Raw genomic sequence first — 19,926 nt, forward strand, 5'->3', positions numbered from 1 at the left:
TCACATATATGAGAATTGAGAGTATTTTAGCCAGCAATACAAGACCAATGCTTTAATAACTGAGACTCCATACACAAATTGTGGACTGCAGTAGGTGAAAAGAGTAAATCATTTCTCGAACTATGATCATTAAAATTTTGTTTAATTTATTTTTTGTTATGATATTCTATTATGCTGGTGGTTCTTTTGAGGTTAATTGTTTCTTAATTCCATTTACCGAACTCTCGCTATGTAACTACGACAAGATAAATGCAGCTTCTTCTTTCTAGGGCTCTTTTAGACATGAGCTAATTGAGTTATATATAAAAAATCGAATAGTCCTTTTTGATTTCCTTTTGATGTACTGGAACTCTGTGAACACTGCTGACCAAAAGCATCCATAACCATCCAGTTAAAGATGACCTGGAGCTAAAAAGACTGAAGATGAGCAACAACAGCGTCCATCCCATTAGATTATCAGATCTTATCTAAATCTCCATCCAAGCAGCGATGGAGCCAAGCAGCGCTCTGATTGGCCGGCTCTGTAAGGACACTGACCCCAATATTCCATATAATCTATAGAAAAACCTTCTGCTTTTAGCTTATTATGCTAATTCCAGCTCTCGTTCTTCAGTCTATTTGCTGAAGAATGGAAGTGAGTGAATTGTGCTCCTCTTTATACGTTCTTCATAATACAGCCTCAGAGTTTATTAATCATACTTTATTATAAAACGCTCATTATCCATACGCTTAGAACAAACAGCGTCCCCCCGCCATGACTTATGTATGAAGGGCTTTATATCTGTAATTTAGCTTCTTTCATGAGCTCATTTACATGCGAGCACTGTGCTCGCTTAATGGATATTTATGGTACAGCTTTTGCATGCGAAATAAATTATTATTTACTTGAGAATATGTAAGTAACGGCGTGGTATATGCAGTATGAATAATAAGATAACGGCCGATGGTTCGGTTTTTGAGGAGATAAAGTCAATAAATGTTACGTTCCAAAAGTTTGTAGTCAGTTTGTAAGAAAACCAACAATCAATCATCGTTTCTGGATCTACAGCAGTGAGCATTATTGGATTATAAGAACCTGTAGTGATCAAACTATGGGTAAACATCTAGCTAGTGGTTAATAACTGACCCAATTATGAGATGTTTTCCCAATAGATATTGAGAAGCCAGCCAATGAATGCCAGTTTTTAACTCTACTACGAGTTAAAATTGAGTTTTTCATTCTAGAACTTAAGGTATAGATCTGGTTCAATTATTGGTCTCTGAGGACATGCAGTGATCAAACTCTAGAAAATCCAGATGATTTTATATAAAAAAAAAACATAATTTCTATACCTACAGCATGAGTATATGCAAGCTAAATGAAAATGAGTTAAAAGCAGTGGTTCCATCATTTGGTTTTCCATTCAAGAGCTTCTTTAAAGAGATCAAATGAACAGATACGAGTTAACTAGACCTAAAAAAAGATCTGCTTTGGTTTGAGGTTGGTTTTAATGGAACATTGTGTTTTACAAACATACAACAGAAGTTTATATGCATGTAACAGGGTGGTAAATGCAAGTTGAATGATAATAAGTGACCAAACTCTGGAAAACCCAATTGATTTTAATAGAAAACCATAATTTTTATACCTACAGCATCAGTATACGCAAGCTAAATGATAATGACTTAAAGCAGTGGTTCCATCATTGGGTTTTCCATTCTAGAGCTTCTTTAAAGGAATAAAATGAACAGATATATGAGTTAACTGGACCAAAGAAAGATCTGCTTTGGTTTGAGGTTGGTTTTATTAGAACCTTGTGTTTTATAGACCAACAACAGCAGTTTATATGCATGTAACAGGGTGGTAAATGCAAGCTCAATTATAATAAGGTAGCTGGTGGGTATATTATTGGTTTCTGAGGACATGCATTAATCAAACTCTGGAAAACCCAGTTGATTTTAATAGAAAAACATATTTTCTAGACCCACAGCATCAGTATTTGCAAGCTTAGTGATACAAATTTAAAGCACTGGTTCCATCGTTGGGTTTTAAGGACATGCAGTGATCAAACTCTAGAAAACTCAGTCTAGTAGTTATTTGGTGGCCAGACAAAAAATACTAGTTTCATTTATTAACTCTTACTACTCTACTACACCAATGTGAAATAAAGTTTTCCAATTTGAATGAACAGATACATGAGTTAACTGGACCCAAAGTAAGATCTGCTTTGATTTGATGTTGGTTTTAGTAGAACTATACTGTTTTATAGACCTACAACAGCAGTTTTCCATTCTAGAACATCTTCAGAGTGATAAAATTAACAAAATGAAGATCTGCTTTGATTTGAGGTTGGTTTTATAGACCTACAACAGCAGTTTATATGCATGTAACAGGGTAGTAAATGCAAGCTGAATGATAATAAGGGAAAACATTACGTTTTTGAGGACATGAAGGGATCAAACTCTGAGAAACCCCAGTAGTTTTCCATTTTAGAGATTCATTAAAGAGATAATAAAACATATACATGAGCTAACAAGTTGAAAAGAAAGGTCTACTTTAATTTCAGTTGGTTTTAATAGAATATCATCAGTTTATTTGCATGTAACAGGGTGGTAAATGCATCTCAATGATAATAATGTAACTACTGGTTCCATTATTGGTTTCTAAGGACATGCAGTGATCAAATTCTGGGAAAACATCTAGCTGGAATATAATAACTGACCCACTGGCGACTCTAGTTCTGTATAAATGGGAGGGGCATTGGGTGACCAGCCGATGAACCCAAAATAATTATCAAAAGTGACCCAGAAATGAGGCCAATTCCATTTCTTCCTTTGATACGCCAAAAACAAATTAGATCAGCATGCTCGGATGAATGAGCACCTCAACAGAAGCATATTTCTACACATAGTGAAGAGATATGAGCGGTAAAAAAACTGGAGGACATCACTTTAATATGAAGTTAGCGTTGTCTCAGCCAGCGTTTAATTCTAATGCCCTGTTTGCTCTTGTTCTCAAAATTGGGTGCCTTTGGGTGCCTTTGGAAAGACAAAAAATAGATCAAATATTTCATGTTCTATCACATTAAATGGAACAGCATTGGAGGCTTTGTGGTTAATTGGCTAATGCTTTTCTATGCTAGCAAATGCTACTAAGAACATTGGCAATTTTCTTACATTTACTTTTAATGTAAGATGTGCACATTGAGGAACCATGATTCCTCTAATCTTACTTTTATTTCTGGATCTGTATATTTTGGTATAGTTTTCCTGTATTTCTTGTATATATAGAAATTTCGTTTTATATTATATTGAAAATTTCCCCACCTTTGGGATAAAAAAATACAGCATACAAAAGAGAAGTAAATGCTATAGAGGTATATACCAATAAACAAAATAGAAAAAACAGATGAAGATACTAAATTGGACAACTGAGCCACAAAGAGTCAAAAAGAGAAGCTTAAGTAAAGTCGTGAATGAAAAAGCAAACAAAAATGACAAGAAATGCTTATTTATTCTAGTGGTCAAAACTTGACAAAGAACTGAACAAATGAGAGGGTATATATATATATATATATATATATATATATATATATATATATATATATGTATATACTGAGTTTCTGAATCAGTTTCTCTGATTTTGCTATTTGTAGGTTTATATTTGAGTAAAATAAACATTGTTGTTTTATTCTATAAACTACAGACAACATTTCTCTCAAAATCCTAATAAAAATATTTTAATCATTTAGAGCATTTAATTACAGAAAATGAGAAATGTCTGTGTCACGTCTGGTGCTGTTAGCTCCTCTGTCCCTTCCACACCAAGCTCTAACGGAGGTTCTCAGGTCAACAACTACATTACCCAGAATGCACCACCCGCTGACATCACGCACTCACCTGATCACGTGACACCTCACCTGCTTCCTCCAGGAAGTCCTGAATACTGATTACTGGCACTATATAAGAGCACTCCACACAAACACCCACGCCGCGTATTGTAGGTTCTCCTCTTTACAAAGCGTTCTATATCTCTTGTCTCAGTTTATCTCGTGTATGACCTTGCCTTTGTTTTCTCAACGCCGATTATTGCCTTTGCCTCTGATATTGGATTGCTTGTGTATTACCTGGACTGTGTATCTCTACTGCCTCTTGGATTACCTCTGACATTGGATCTCTCGTGTATGAACTCTGGACTGTCTCAGGTTTATGGTATGGTTTTGTCTACATTGCTCTGGTTTCTGGTGATTAACTGTTTTCTGTATCAACCATGTCTTACATCTGTTTATTTTTATAATAAACATATATTTTTATCAGTATCTGCACATGTCTGCAATTCTGTGCTCATCATGACAGTCTGAAATAATAAAAAAGATGCAGAGCTTTCAGAGCTCAAATAATGCAAAGAAAACAAGTTCATATTCATAAAGTTTTAAGAGTTCAGAAATCAATATTTGGTGGAAAAAAACTTTTTGGTTTTTAATCTTTTTTTTTCATGTATCTTGGCATCATGTTCTCCTCCACCAGTCTTACACACTGCTTTTGGATAACTTGGTTTGATGGCTTGTGATCATCCATCTTCCTCTTGATTATATTCCAGAGGTTTTCAATTTGGTAAAATCAAAGAAACTCATCATTTTTAAGAGGTCTCTTATTTTTTCCAGAGCTGTATATAAGCAGGGAAACAGGTGAAAACAATCAGCAATCAGGTGATCAAGTCATGTGATCATGATCAGGAGTAACGTGGTTGTCAGCAGCATTATGGGAAACGGAGTCCAGATCAGTTTGGCAACCTTATCTTATCTGCGCAGAAGAGAAGCCTTATGTTCACCATGCCTAGAAGGAGTCTGGACTCTGAGGATTCTGGGATAATCAACCATCACACAGTGGAATTGGTAGAAAAGATAAAAAGGAACATGTAGACTGTTGTAAAATAAATTATAAAAATTGCACTGGTAAGTTTCATTCATCATTCATCTCATAATAAATCTTGGACCTGAGTGTTGGACAGGAAATGTCCACTCTGTGAACTTCCACTGTCCTCGGGTCTTTCTGGACGCTGGACGGTAGAGTATAAGGTGCTTAAATTCTCATTTATTTAAAAAGGGATATAAACATCTCCAATCATAGCTATAATTAGCCTGTGTATACGTGTAAATATACCCTAACATCAGCCAGACGTTTCCTCTACATGAAGAGAGACTGATGAGTAATACCAGTGATACGTGAGACTCAGCACACTCTGAAAATAATCATAAAGTTCTTTAAAGGGATTATAAAGAACTATTAAAGTACAACAGTGTTTTTTTCTACAGGATCACATAAAAAAAGAACCATTAAAACACCTTTATTTTATCTCACCAAGCCTTTTTTATAAAGCTTTTTATCACCTTTATGATTCTGGTTTGTTCATTTTTGTCATACTTACTTTATTGTAGATTATCAACCGAACTTTTATATTATGTGACAAAAATTGAGCTTTTTGAAAAGATATGTGTTTCCTGTTACATCTGGCACAAAACTAACAAGTAGTAAAGTTCTTTACAAATTAGAAAATAAGAAAACACAAAAAGAAAGTTAAATTAAAAGAAACATGTAAAAGAACAACAAAAAAAGGGAAAAAAAAGAAAAAAAAGGAAAAAAGCACGACTGATTTAAACATGATTAAAACAAAGAGCGGTCAAATTAAAAACTTGAAAAAGAACAACAATGAATTGGAAATAAAAATACATTAAAACATGATTCAAACATAGGTTTATGTTTGAGTGAAATAAACATTGTTTTTTTATTCTGTAATAAACTGCGGACAACATTTCTCCCAAATTACAAATAAAAATATTTTAGTCATTTAGATCATTTATTTACAGAAAATGAGAAATGACTGAAATAACAAAAAAAAAAGATGCAGAGCTTTCAGACCTCAAATAATGCAAAGAAAACAAGTTCATATTCATAAAGTAGTTTTAAGAGTTCAGAAATCAATATTTGGTGGAATAATCCTGGTGGTTTTTAATCACAGTTTTTTTTCATGCATCTTGGCATCATGTTCTCCTCCACCAGTCTTACACACTGCTTTTGGATAACTTTATGCTGCTTTACTCCTGGTGCAAAAATTCAATATACAGAGGTCCTGTCTTGCTCCCCAAAGCAAGAGAACTGCTGATGTGAGGACATCCTCCTTGTCCCTGGCAGCTCCGTCATGTTCTCTCTCCCTAGCGTGAGCGCTAACGACTAGCGCTGGCTAATGAGATGAATGTGTTATCAGCGTATCTCCATTCTGCTTTAATGTGGGGGTGTAGTGGACGCTCTGCCGGCCCGTGGGGAGATCTCATCATATGGCTGTCGGGGGGGTAATGATGAATGTAATTGAGCTGAACTTCAGGGGTTGGCGCTAACGCTAACGCCGCGGCAGCGCTGATGCATGAGCTCTATTGAAATTCATGAGGCGTTAGCAGTGTGTAAGAGCTATAGGCCTGGAGAAAGAGCTTTACGACCCTGATCTCAGGTGTAGGGGTGATTTTATGAAGGGATGGCTTTGGGAATGTGAATACAGGGGACCTCCAAAAGAGATACTGAGGTACTGCAGTAAGAGTTAGCCTCAGAGCTTAGCCACTTTATGGGCTTCATAACTGTCGCTAAAGACATTCTGGAGCATTAACCCTTAGAACCTAGAAGCCTATGGATGGATTTTCCATCCAAAATCGCACCTCAGCACAATGTTCTCAGCTTAATCACTCAGGAATCCCTTCACACATTAACATAATCCATATATGGTTAAAAAGGGCGGAGCTTACTCTTTCTAAAAATAGTGATCACATTCCAGTGCGGTAAAGATAAATCTACAAGAAACCCATCGAGAAAAACACCTAAAAAAGTGAAAAGATCTCCTTCCCCAAACAATATTATTTACCTCTAGTGCTTCAAACATATTTATATGAGGTTTCAAACCAAATAATATCAGTAAATAAAGACTCAAACGTGTCCACATAAAAAACAGTGTGACTAAACTACCTGCTTTACTCAAACTAAAGCTAGGTATGGTGTGCGCACTACTTTGTATAGCTTTTATTTTACTAAGTAATTATTTTTCACTAATCATTTGTATTTATTTAGACTAAAAAGTTTACATTTTTGTATATAATTTTCTTTGTGTGTCCTGATCCTTAAAATACTGAAAGGCATAGGCTGCTCTGAGGGTCAGGTGGTTTTTAGTATCTACATGTATCCTAGAGGTGTGATTATTGATTATCAAAAAAAAAAAAAAAAAAAAAACTCCGCCTGATGCTGTTTCTCCATGTATTTTATCAAACTAGTAATTAATAAGCCATGTAATGAACTATATATCATCAATATTCTTTTGCTTTTTAAACTCATAAACACTCTAGTCCAACCATTTTTGAAAAGATATCTTAGATGTGAATATATTTAAAGTCTATAAATTCAAAAAAATAATAATAATAAACACAGGCGCTTGGTAAAATTTTGAGTAAAACATGATCAGTTCCAGGAAAATATAACAATTCTGCTTCTTTTACATTTTAAATGATGATATTCTTGAGCAGCCATATGTCTTCTGGAGTAAAAGAGATCAGGGCATGTGTCTGTCTGATATAATTACTGTGTTATAAGACCTGAAAGAGGAACTGATATATTCTGTATGGACATTCAACACTGTCTTCTTTTTGGATGCTGTTATACAGGATATACAATACAGTCAGAGATGGATTACTGACCTGAACTCACTGACCGGTGGAACCACCACCACCAATCGTGAGACATATGACTGCCTGAGGGTCTGCCCGAGGATCTGCCTGAGGGTCTTCAGACAGCAATGCCTCCGGCAGCTTAAAAACCCCAAGATAATCCACAGCAGATGGAAAAAGGTACTCGATTTGTTCAAAAACGAGATAAAATATGTAAAATTTACAAAGAACTCTCAAGCTCCTCAGCTCATACAATGCCTACCACACTGCAAAAAACAACAACAGCAAAAACTAGACAAAATATATGTAAATTGAGACATAAATACTTAAATTAAGCAATTAAATCTGCGAATAAGCTAGGCAAATTTTTTTTAGTAAGATTTCTCGAAATAAGCCATCACAATGTGATAAAATGAGTGAAGTAAGACTCAAACAAAAAATCCTTATTTTCTGGCTTAAATTTGTACACAAGAATCAGAGTAACTTCACTGGTGACTTTTTGTGCTTATTTTAAGTTTAAAACACTTTAAAAAGGTGAAAGTTCTAAGTAAGACTGAATGAAATGAAGTGTACTGAGACACCAACATACCAAAATACACAAAATAGATTTGTGTTTTTTATGCTTTTTAAGACCTTATTGTACTTGTTACTTTTTAGTTTCATGTGGCGCGAACCTCATGAAAAATCATAAAAGTCATAAAATTTGAAATTGCAACATAAAAGCTTTTTAACTACAAGTACTACACAACCAGCCCTGATTGTTTTATCCTAAAATGTATAAAAAAAATTGCACATTCTGGAGAAAGAAGGTTTATATGATAGCATATATATATATATAGCTTCCTTAAAAATGCTGAAGAATCAGTTTTTTGAATAATAAATGTGAAATAATAGTCAGATTTGGCCAATTACTTAAAAAATGCATCTGGTCATGTTCAATTTATATATTTTTAATTATTCATAGCGTCTATTTTTTTGCTATATGTTGGTGTGTTTAGCGTCACACAGCAACTTCACAGAAGAAAGGAGAGAATTTGGTTGGAATTTGACCTGCTGACGGGGTCATGGGGCCCATAACTTATTGGTGCCCATGGAGGCTCCGCCTACCTGACTGAACTTACAGAACTTAAACTCTTATTAAAAGCTTATCTACTGTAATGTTAAACTTGGGTGAATGTATCATAGATGGCTCCTCTTCAGAGGTCCTGTGGAGTCCATAGCTTGACCTGTAATAAACATAGCACAGGAAGTTAAAAAAAAATGTGTGATTATTTCTTTGTTGCTTCTTGGTTATAAATCTTATATCATTGGAAAGCCAGTATTTTTTTCTTTTAAATTGAGAACATTTGTAAGGAACAGGCATTTGTGGGATGAGTATGTGTTTTTTGCCCATTAAAAATGTACCAAATCCTCTTTGCCGATCACTAACAGCTTATTCTGCCATTGGCTTATGTCAACTTACTGGAACTTGGGTCTCTGAAATCCTCCATTATAATAAAAAAATAAAATAATAATAATACAATAATAAAAAATAAAATAATACTGCAAGTTTTTGTTTTTTTGAGTTTTACGGAACACCACTTGGTCTATTACACGAACCCAATCCAGATCAGCCAATCGTGGCATGATTATAATGATTCTTGTTGAAGATGCCCCACTGTACCACTGTAGTAGAACCCATGATCACAGGTTCTATTTTAGGCTCATCCCACAAATTCATATTTCTTACAAATTTAAGAGGAATTAACTGGCTTTCCAAGAATTATCAAGAATTTTGATCCGACCAAGAAATAACAAATCTACCACACCCACATTTCCTTGCTTTTTTGTTCTATGTTTAGTAAAGGTTAAAGTATGGACTCCACTAGACCTCTAAAGGTGGTATCTGTTATATATTGACTTAAATCTAACAAAACAGCAGATCCTTCAATTTCTATCATTTCTGTACGTTCTGTAAGGTGTGCAAGAGCTCCACAGCCACCAATAATTTACGGGTCCCCAAATATCCTTACTTTTTATGCTATGTCTATATTATGAGGGTGATTTTAATGTTATGGCCACTAGACATTTTAGAACTGTATAAATGTCCAAGTTAAGAACAATCTAAGATGCTTTATAATGTATATATTTAAAGAAATGAGGTAAATCTACTTCCTCGCCAAACAACCCGGTCTAGAGAGTCTGCATGGCTGTTTTTAGCAGCAGTAAGGGTTTAAGTGTGTGTGTATATGAGTGTGTGTGTGTGTATGTGTGTGTGTGTGTGTATATATGAGTGTGTGTGTGTGGAGAACAGTGTTTATCTGATCTACAGTCTTGGCTCTGGGCCAGTCTGCAGTGTGTTTTGTGACTGGTTTAAGTACCCGGTGATTAACGCTGCTGAAGACCTCGGCGACCACATGCCAGTTCCCAGGCGTCCATATGGTTTACAGATCAGACTATAAACTACAAACTGTACAAACTTTTAGTTTAGACCCTGTTTTTTCCTTTATTATTGATATAAAATGAGATTGAGACGATTGGATATGGAAGTTCTACAGTTTCCGAATTGCATCCTGCAGTATATTTACTGTATTTTTACATTATAAGGTATATTATGCGACATTAGTAAGGAACAGGGGTGTCACCATGTTTTCCTTTTAATAAAGCAGCTAAGCTAAGTAAACAAAACTGTAATTCTTAAAAGTGTATAAAGTCAAACAAGCACTGGATGTTAATCTACACCAATTTTTCCTCTGAAAATTGTATTTTTATCTGTTTATTTGGGTGAAAAAGCACCTGCATTTATTCACAGTAATCTTAGATTTCCAGATTTCCACTAGGGCTTGGTGCAGCAGCATTAATCATGTTTGATCATCAATCACACCAGCAGTTTATGGAGGGAGTTTGTCCCTGCACAGAAAAGACTTATTCAAAGCTAACTGCAACATTTTTTTAGATGCAGTCTTTAGATTTAGTCTTTTAGATTTGTTTTGCAGTCTTTAGTTAATTTGTTTTCCTTAAAAGCCGTCAAAGGCCCACAATTTAGCATTTTTCTGGTTATTGACTGGACCTGAAGAGCTTAAATAGCAAACCTGTGTTCTAAAACTTTTGACCGTGTATAGTGTAAATGTATATGTAATTTTTACATTTATTAAAAACAAAACACACAACACTTCTTTTCTTTCTCTTTTTACTCTTTTTCTTTTCTTAAACAGTAAATCGACACTCCTGTACAACGCTCCCACAGAATCAGCGCAAATTCATAGCTTAAAACTCCTTTTAAAACAGATCAATAAACCTCTTTTATACATTCAAAAAATAAAGCAGATGTTGGCTCAGAAACACACATGATGAAACATCGTCATTAGCATTAATAAATACATTTGGCAAAAATTACAATGCGTTATAAACAGGGACACGGACACCGAAAGTGCTGCGTTACAGTGATAGTTCAGAGGAAATTAACGTTTTTACAATTTATATCCCAGAAATTACAGAGAAATCCAGATTAAGATAAGATGAGCTTCTGCTGGTAGCTGGTTTTAGGTGATCTAAGCTGGTCTTTGATGGTCAGAGTGGTTATCCACCCCGGCTGCTGAGTATAAAATTGGAACTGCCCTGTTGCTTGTGGCAATGCCCCAGCTGCTGAATATAATAGGGGAATCAGCCCATGACGCTTTTATTAACACCCCGGCTGCTGAGTATAATATTGGAACTGCCCAGTTGCTTGTGTGAACGCCCCGGCTGCTGGGTATAATAGGAGAATTGCCCCAGTTGCTTGTGGAAACACCCCGGCTGCTGAGTATTATATGGGAATCAGCCCATGTCGCTTGTGCCAAATAACCGGTTTGTGGGTATATAATGGGAATCAGCCCATGTCGCTTGTATTAACACCCCAATTTCTGAGTAAAATATGGTAATTGCTTCATTTGCATGTGGACGATCTGTGATCATTTTTTTTTATACCATACCTGTCTTGTATTTTATTTTATTTTGCCCTATTTTACTTGATATTCTTTATTTTCTATTTACTTAAATTCATACAGTATCTTAACCTCCCTCTGATTTTAATATGGCGAGAGCTTTTTAATCTACTAAACTAAACTTAATCTCTCAACTTAATCTCTGTGAAAGTCAATAAACATAAAATAACAAATACATAGAGACATTTTGACACATAGAGACTTTGTTCAAGCTGACTAAATCAGAATCTGGTTCACAGTTGCTTGTATTAAGACCCCGGTTGCTGAGTATAATATGGGAATTGCCCTAGTTGCTTGTGGCATCGCCCCGGCTGCTGAGTATTATATCAGAATCAGCCCGTGCCCATTGTGCCAAAACACCACTTTCTGAGTTTGATATGGGAATCAGCCGAATGTTGCTTGTATTAACTTTCTTAAGATAAAAATCAAAGGAATTAGTGGACTTGCTTTTAAACATGCTTTTTAAATGTCACATGAGTTTTGTAACCATTTTTTTCAGATTAGAAACCTTGTAGAAAATTGAGTAAAGCTGCCTGAGTTTGGACAGTACATGTTCTCCCTGCAGTCTGAGGAACGCCGTTCCCCCACTGCCGCTGCTGCACTGCTGTAGGCTCTTAATCAGCCCCAGAGGCTTCTGGGTATGGAAGCAGCGAGGGCAGCGTTTTACAATCCTCCGCTGACTTCAGCTTCTCAGGAGAACGTCCTCAGAGCGGCTGAGATCCCGAGTTCTCTCCGGACTACAATGGCAAACAGCGGCGGAGTGTGTGTCTCTCTGAATGCGTGCATGGACTCCCAAACACTCGTCAGATGTAATGCATTATGAGATTTCTCTGCTCTGCCAGGTGCTCGCTTGGGGCTGAAAGCTTTTCTTTTCTTTTTTTTTGTTCTTTTCTTTTCTTTCGTAGATCAGACGACGCTTCGTCTCTCTGTACTTTCTGCCACAGTCAGGAAAAGCAATCAGCTGGAGACTGTGACAAAAAAAAAAAAAAAACAGAGAATAACTCTGGCAAACAAATGCGTACATTTTTTGAAGTGTGTTCATCAGCTAAGATAAACACTGTAAGGACCTGAAGTAAGCAACAACTTTACGTCTCTCATTATGATGCTGGATGGTGTAATTGGTGTTTTTTTAACATATTTAGGGCAATAAGTATGCTTCTAACAAGTCTAGGACTTATACAGGAGAAATAGAGACATTTTCTGATCAGGGTACAATCTTATTTGTTGGGAGCTCCATATACCGTATTTTTCGCTCGATAAGGTGCACTTAAAATCCTTTAATTTTCCCCAAAAAAGTGTCAGTGAACCTTATAATGCGAAGTGTCTTATAATCTAAATTCTATCAGTCCGGTATTAAGGAGCAGTAAAGTCACTCCACTAAAGTACAGAGTTATACAGGAGTTTCAGTGAAGTTTCTCCAGCAGCAAGGCTGGAGCAGCATTAGCAGTATTAGCATTAGCTGCTTACTGTGCTAAGCGCTAGCTCTTTCACCGTTCAGAGGTGATTTTTATCAGCCTGTAGCCTGCTGCTAACCCTGGCTAGCACTACTGAAACATCATTAGCATAAGCCACTAACCGCACTAAAGACTAGCTAGTGTTTACAGTGTTACAACAAGCTACATGCTTGGGGCTGAAAGTTTTACTTTTCTTTTCGTACATCAGACAGAGCTTAGTCTCTCTGTACTTTCTGCTACAGTCAGGAAAAGCAAAGAGAGGAACGCTGGGAAACAAATACGTACGGGACATTTTTGAAGTGTGTTCATCAGCTAAGATAAACACAGTACGGATCTGAAGTAAGAAACCACTTTACGTCTCGTTATGAGGGCTAAATTTTGGGTCTCAACTTCATGATTACTATTGTGATAAAAATTTTAAACCTTGTTTAATGCCAGTTGGTTTAATTGGTGTTATCACATAATGATGGCATTATGAATCCTTCTAACAAAGTAAAAAAAAGAAGCATTTTATGGGATATGGGGATATGGGAATGCATAAAAAGTCTCGAGAGATTCACAAAGTTTTTATGAAAATGTTGGATAAAAATGTCAACATGGGCTTTTCCAACTGGAGAAACTCACCACAAATACTGACGATCTGAAAACACTGGATGATCTGTGATCTTTGTATCCTAACTGTCTTATATTTTATTTTATTTTGCCCTATTTTATTTTTTATTCTTTTTTTTTAGAGACATTTTGACACATACATTGTTCAATCTGACTAAATCGGACTCTGGTTCATTTTCTTCTCCTGGTGAAATTAATTTGGCCAGTTGTAAATAGCAGTAGGTATTGGAAATTTAAACAATACCAATGCCTTTATCTTTGTTTTTTTAATGTTTTGATCATATTTGCAGGTCAACATCCTGAAATCGTATCAAATCAAATTGCCGAACTTTTCCCAAGACGTTTTTTTTTTTTCTGGTGTCTCATTCACAGTAACTATGTCGACCAATGAGGGCAAATAAAACACTAAATATCTACCAGGAAAGTGCAGCTCTTTTGGTTGTAAACGCAACAGAATCACATGGTTCACCAACCAATCGTTTGGTTGGGTTGTAGGCACGTCCACAAATAGTTCATAAGAATGTTCTCTTGTTCTCACAGTTTCAAAGTTCTCTTAAGATCCACAGCACCACTATCTTATCGTATCCCAAGATCTGAGCAAGAAGGATTTGAGCTTGGTTGAACTCACAGACCCTACAGTTCCTTTGGAACTTCTTGAATTTGGAATGCATGGTCCCAGGAAGCCATTTATAGGCTTACAAAGGATGGGGTCAGGGGTCCTTGGTCCCTTGTAGACTTCTTTAGCAGTTCTCCACCCAGAAGAGTCTAGACGATCCCAGAATTTGAGATTTACCTCTTTTGGGTGCCCACTTTGATGCAGTACCTTTTTACCGTCATAGTCCCAGGAAGCCATTAAAGAAAGTTGGAGGTCCTAGAGACTTGTAGCTCTAGAGGAGTCTTGATGATCCAAGGACTTGAGATTTACCTCCATTGGGAATTCTCTCTGATGTAGTACCTTCTTACCACAAATGCTTTTGAACTCCAAGACCCTGCGATTCCTTTGGACCACCTCAAAAGTGGAATGCATGGTCCAAAGAAGCAATGAAGGAAAGTTGGAGGTCCTGGTTCCCTTAAAGACTTGTAGCCCTAGAGGAGTCTAGACGATGCCAAAATTTGAGATTTACCTCTTTTAGGAATCCCCCCTGATGCAGAACTTCTTACCACCACTGTATTTGAACTCTCAGACCCTGCAATTCCTTTGCACCTCCTCAAATGTAGAATGCATGGTCCCAGGAAGCCATGAAAGAAAGATGGAGGCACTAGTTCCCTTCGAGACTTGTAGCCCTCAAGGAGTCTTGATGATCCCAGGACTTGAGATTTACCTCTCTTGGTTGCCCCCCTAATACAGTACCTCCTTACCATCACTGTATTTGAACTCCCAGACGCTGCAATTCCTTGGGACTCTGTCAAAAGTGGAATGCATGGGTCTTGGAAGCCATGAAAGAAAGTTGGAGGACCTAGTTTCCTTAGAGACTTGTAGCCCTAGAGGAGTCTAGACGATTTCAGGATTTGAGATTTACCTCTCTTGGTTGCATACTTTGATGCAGTAACTTTTTAACACCACTGTATTTGAACTCCCAGACCCTGCGATTCCTTTGTACCTTCTCAAACATTGAATGTATGGTCCAAAGAAGCCATGAACGGAGGTTGGCGGTCCTAGTTCCCTTAAAGTCTTGGCAATCCCAGGATTTGAGATTTACCTCTCTTGGGTGACCCCCTCTGGTGCCAAACTGACCATCATGGTGAAAGAGTGGATATCTTAGGCTGAAATCTGTTAACACTGTTTGTTATTCTCTGATTAGACTCTATTTCTGGGTTAAAGAGTCTTCAATCTGCTGCAAATTAGGTCTTATGGTTGAACTTATGGTTTTGTTTTATGGTTTGGAATGGCTCTCAATGGTTTGCCATGACCTTTCCTGTTTTTAAATTTTGTAGAAATTTGTCTGGTCCACTCTACAGAATGGTACCCATGGTATGCTGAAGCCCAACCTTGCCTGAAAGCATGGTGGCATCAATGGTTGAGAAGTCAATCCACTCTTGCTTTCCTATTTCCAGCCCTAAAATCTTGCAGAAATCCTCCAAAATTGTATCTCAAACAAGATTCCACCTTTGTCCATCCTTCTTTTCTTTTCATCCTTCCACATATTTGGACTAAATGGTCCCCGGAATGCCTTATGAATCTATCTCTCAAAGAAGGGGTTGGAGGTCCCCTCAAGTCCCCTCAAACATTGCACTCATCTACCCCATTTGGACAGTCCATGCCGTGAAGACGTTCCTCCACACAGATGTCCTCCGTCAGAGAGCTGCATTTGCTGGCTCCCTCGTGTTTCTCGGAGACCAAGTTCACTCTTACTTGGTCCACGCTCGTCCCGTTCCGGTGGCAGCTGATCACCAGCTGCCTGCTCTCCTCGGATGGTGGAGCCGATTTCTGAGGCTCAGGAGTTTCCGAGCGATCCGGAGGTAAAGCCATGGCTGTGCTGCTTTTGGCATGTGGAGTTTGGCTGTGGGTGTGTCGGTACTCCTCCTCAATGTCCTTCCCGAGCTTCCACCTCCTCCAACGCTTCAACATCTCATGCTGGACCTGGAGAAAGATGAGAAAACAAGGGAAAACAAGAGCATGATCAAGATCAGGAATCATTAATCTTTACCAGGATCAGCCTAGATATCAAAAATCACTCTAAAGTCACCCTCTGATCAGCTGCATCAACCTTACTCCAATGCCAAAACCCTAGATGTTGAGTATAATTAAGAAATGGGCCCATAACCCTGGTTGCTGCCTATACAAGTAACATGAGAATTGGCCCAAGTAACTATTACCAACTCCCCGGTTGCTGAGTATACTATAGAAATCGGCCCAAGCCACTACTGTCAACCCTCTGGTTGCTGAGTATAATATAGAAAATTGGCCCAAAACCATGGTTGCTACATATAATATTGGAATTGGCCCAAGCCACTAGTGTCAACACCATGTTTGCTGAGTATAATATAGAAATTGGCCCAAAACCCTGGTTACTGCACGTAATATAGAAATTGGCCCAAGCCACTAGTGCCAAAACCCTGGCTGCTGCATATAATATTGGAATTGGCCCAAGCCACTAGTGTCAACACCATGTTTGCTGAGTATAATATAGAAATTGGCCCAAAACCCTGGTTACTGCACTTAATATAGAAATTGGCCCAAGCCACTAGTGCCAAAACCCTGGCTGCTGCATATAATATGGGAATTGGCCCAAGCCACTAGTGCCAACACCCTGGTTGCTGAGTATAATATAGAATTTGGCCCAAAACCCTGGTTCCTGCATATAATATGAGAATTGGCCCAAGCCACTAGTGCCAACACCCTGGATGCGGAGTATGATATAAAATTTGGCCCAAGCAACATGTGCCAACACCTTTGTTGCTGAGTATAATATAGAAATCAGCCCAAGTCACTAGTGCCAAAACCCCGGTTGATGAGTATAATACAGGAATTGTCCCAAGGTACATGTGTCAACACCCTGGTTGCTACACATAATATTAAATTGGACAATGCTGCTTGTGCCAACAATTGCTCAGTATGAACCTCAACTTTATTAACCCATATTGCAAATTATGTTTAGTGGCATAAATCCTTCAGTTGTTTGCAATGAACCAAAACAATAATATAAAATAACAAGTTGTCTCTCCGAATTCAACACAAAAAGTCACATTCGTGCCTCCTTCAGTTTAAAAAATATTCTTCCCTCATACGGCAGGCGTTTTTACTACCTAATAAAGCACCTTTTGGTTGTTATGACCTGCTGTTCACATGATGCATAGCCAGATATCAGCTTCTGGCAAAGTTCCTGAGAAATCTTATCCCATTATTCATGTGCACTGGCCTCCAGTTCTATAATATTCCTGAGTTTACTGCTACGATAGCCCTCTTCAAATCCCAACAACGGTTATATACGGTCTTCAGGAGCAGAACAGAATCCCAGAACAAGACAACTGTAGAGTGATAAAACAAAACTGCAGCTTTTCAGGCAGTACTTCTGTTAGAGGAAGATAAAAAGAAAAGAAAAACAGAAAGCCTTGCCTGGTGGCTCAAATCTATCAGGAAATCTGAGGAGAAAACAGGAAACTAAAGATTGGGCATCACTGGACCTTCTAACAGAATAATGATCCCAAGCGTAAATCAAAGTTTACCAAGGTTTGGTTGTAGAAGAAGTCCTGGATGATTCTGAAGATAGACATCATAGCAGCCTGACTTGAATCCCCGGTTGCTGCATATAATATAGAAATTGGCCCAAATCACATGTGCCAACACCCCGGTTCCTGAGTATAATATAGAAATAGACCCAACACCCCGGTTCCTGAGTATAATATAGAAATTGGCCCAAATCACATGTGCCAACACCCCGGTTCCTGAGTATAATATAGAAATTGGCCCAAATCACATGTGCCAACACCCCGGTTCCTGAGTATAATATAGAAATTGGCCCAAATCACATGTGCCCAAACCCTGGTTACTGAATATAATATAGAAATTGGCCCAAATCACATGTGCTAACACCCCGGTTGCTGAGTATAATATAAAAATTGGCCCAAAACCCTGGTTGCTGAACATAATATGGGAATCGACTGAGTTTCTTGTTCCTTTACCCCGGTTGCTGAGTATAATATAGGAATTGTTCCTATATGTCCCCATAGGAACACTTGTTACTTGTTATAAAAACACTTGATATATTTTTTGATACATTAGTTTTATTGAAATATGTACATGGTGCCATTACCCCACTCATCCATCAGTTTTGTTAAAAAGGAAAAAGTTTTCTCACCTCTTTATTGACAAAGCAGTACAGAATAGCCACCAGCAGCCCCTGTGATGGTAAATATATAGATTATTAGAATCAGATCTCTGAAAATACATAAATTAAAACAAATCCAGAAAAAAAAACAGATTAAATAAAGAAATGCTGAATAAGAAGGCATACAAATATGTTTTGGAATTTAGCCATATAGACTGAAAGTGAATTTTTAATGTGAACTTTGATTTATTAATTAATTTTCGCAGTTTTTGTGTTTGTATAGAACATTATATTCAGCGTAATAAAGCATATGTCCTTGTATCCGTATGTCATGGTTAAATAGTTTATAGTAAAGTCACGTCGAGTCTTTCTGAAAGAGCTTCTTTTATATATTTCATATTTTAACCTTGAAGCAGCAGAGACGTTCTAAAGGTCCGGTTCTGGTGGTTCTCTTTGAGTTCTGACCTGAAAGGAGCTGAAGAGCAGATCGTAGAAGAGCCGGATGATCCGAAGCAGAGACTCATTAGAGACCTCATCGATGACGAAGGTGAAGAGGATGGCATGAATCCCCAGCAGAGGGATGAGAGTGAGAGTGGACCTAGCCAGTCTGAAAAAGAACGAAAGAGAACATCGTCATTCTTACTGTCCAACAGAAACCTCAACAGCATTATTTTAGTGATCTATTGGAGAGTTTTCTCCACAGAATCTCAATGGTATTTAAGATTTGGATCATTCTAATACATGAATATTCTCTGATCTAAATCATTCCACTGTAGCTCTGGCTGTATGTTTAGGGTCATCGTCTTGCCGGAAGGTCTCAAGTTTTTGCGTCCTCCAGGATTGTTCTGTATTTATTTATCTCCATCCATCTTCATTCCATCAACTCTGACCAGCTTCCTAAATCTGTCCCTACTGAAGAAAAGCTTATCCCCACAGCATGATGCTGCCTCCACCATGTTTAACAGTGGGTGTGGTGTGTTCAGAGTGATGAGCAGTGTTACTTGTGCTACTTTGTGTTGGTCTATCAATTAAAATCTGACTAAAATACTAAATCACTAAATGTGATGAAGTGTTAAGGGGTGTAAATACTTTTCAAGACACTGTAGGGTTTTCTTTTTAATCGCTGTGGTTCTACATTAAAATAATTTTATTTCATTATAAATCGCACGTTGTGTTCTCAGCTTAATTTCTCATGATTTGATCAGCCGTGGTTTTATGTTTTTTGGATACAATCCGGGTTAGCACCCGAACATCCCTTTCAGACAGCTTCCTCTTACAGCGTCCACAGTTAATCCTGTTGGATGTGGTTGGTCCTTCTTGGTGGTATGCTGACGTTACCCTGGATACCGTGGCTCTTGATGCATCACAAAGACTTGCTGTCTTGGTCACAGATGCTCCAGCTAGACGTGCACCAATAATTTGTCCTCTTTTGAACTCTGGTATGTCT

The 19,926-nt window shown here is 37.6% G+C and overlaps 1 protein-coding gene across 1 annotated transcript in view; it reads right to left on the reverse strand.

The window, feature by feature from the left end:
* Nucleotides 1-12,781: 12,781 nt before the first annotated feature.
* Nucleotides 12,782-19,926, reverse strand: part of gcgrb (glucagon receptor b) — a 68,050-nt gene continuing 60,905 nt past the window's right edge. The window contains exons 12-14 of the mRNA XM_049469718.1: nt 18,945-19,086; nt 18,510-18,551; nt 12,782-16,291 (exon numbers count right to left, since the gene is read on the reverse strand). Coding sequence (XP_049325675.1) covers nt 15,932-16,291; nt 18,510-18,551; nt 18,945-19,086 — 544 coding nt within the window. The 3' untranslated portion in view covers nt 12,782-15,931. The remainder of the gene's footprint in view (nt 16,292-18,509; nt 18,552-18,944; nt 19,087-19,926) is intronic.

The sequence above is a fragment of the Astyanax mexicanus genome, chromosome 21, assembly GCF_023375975.1.
Source record: "Astyanax mexicanus isolate ESR-SI-001 chromosome 21, AstMex3_surface, whole genome shotgun sequence".
NCBI classification, from domain to species: Eukaryota; Metazoa; Chordata; class Actinopteri; order Characiformes; family Acestrorhamphidae; genus Astyanax; species Astyanax mexicanus.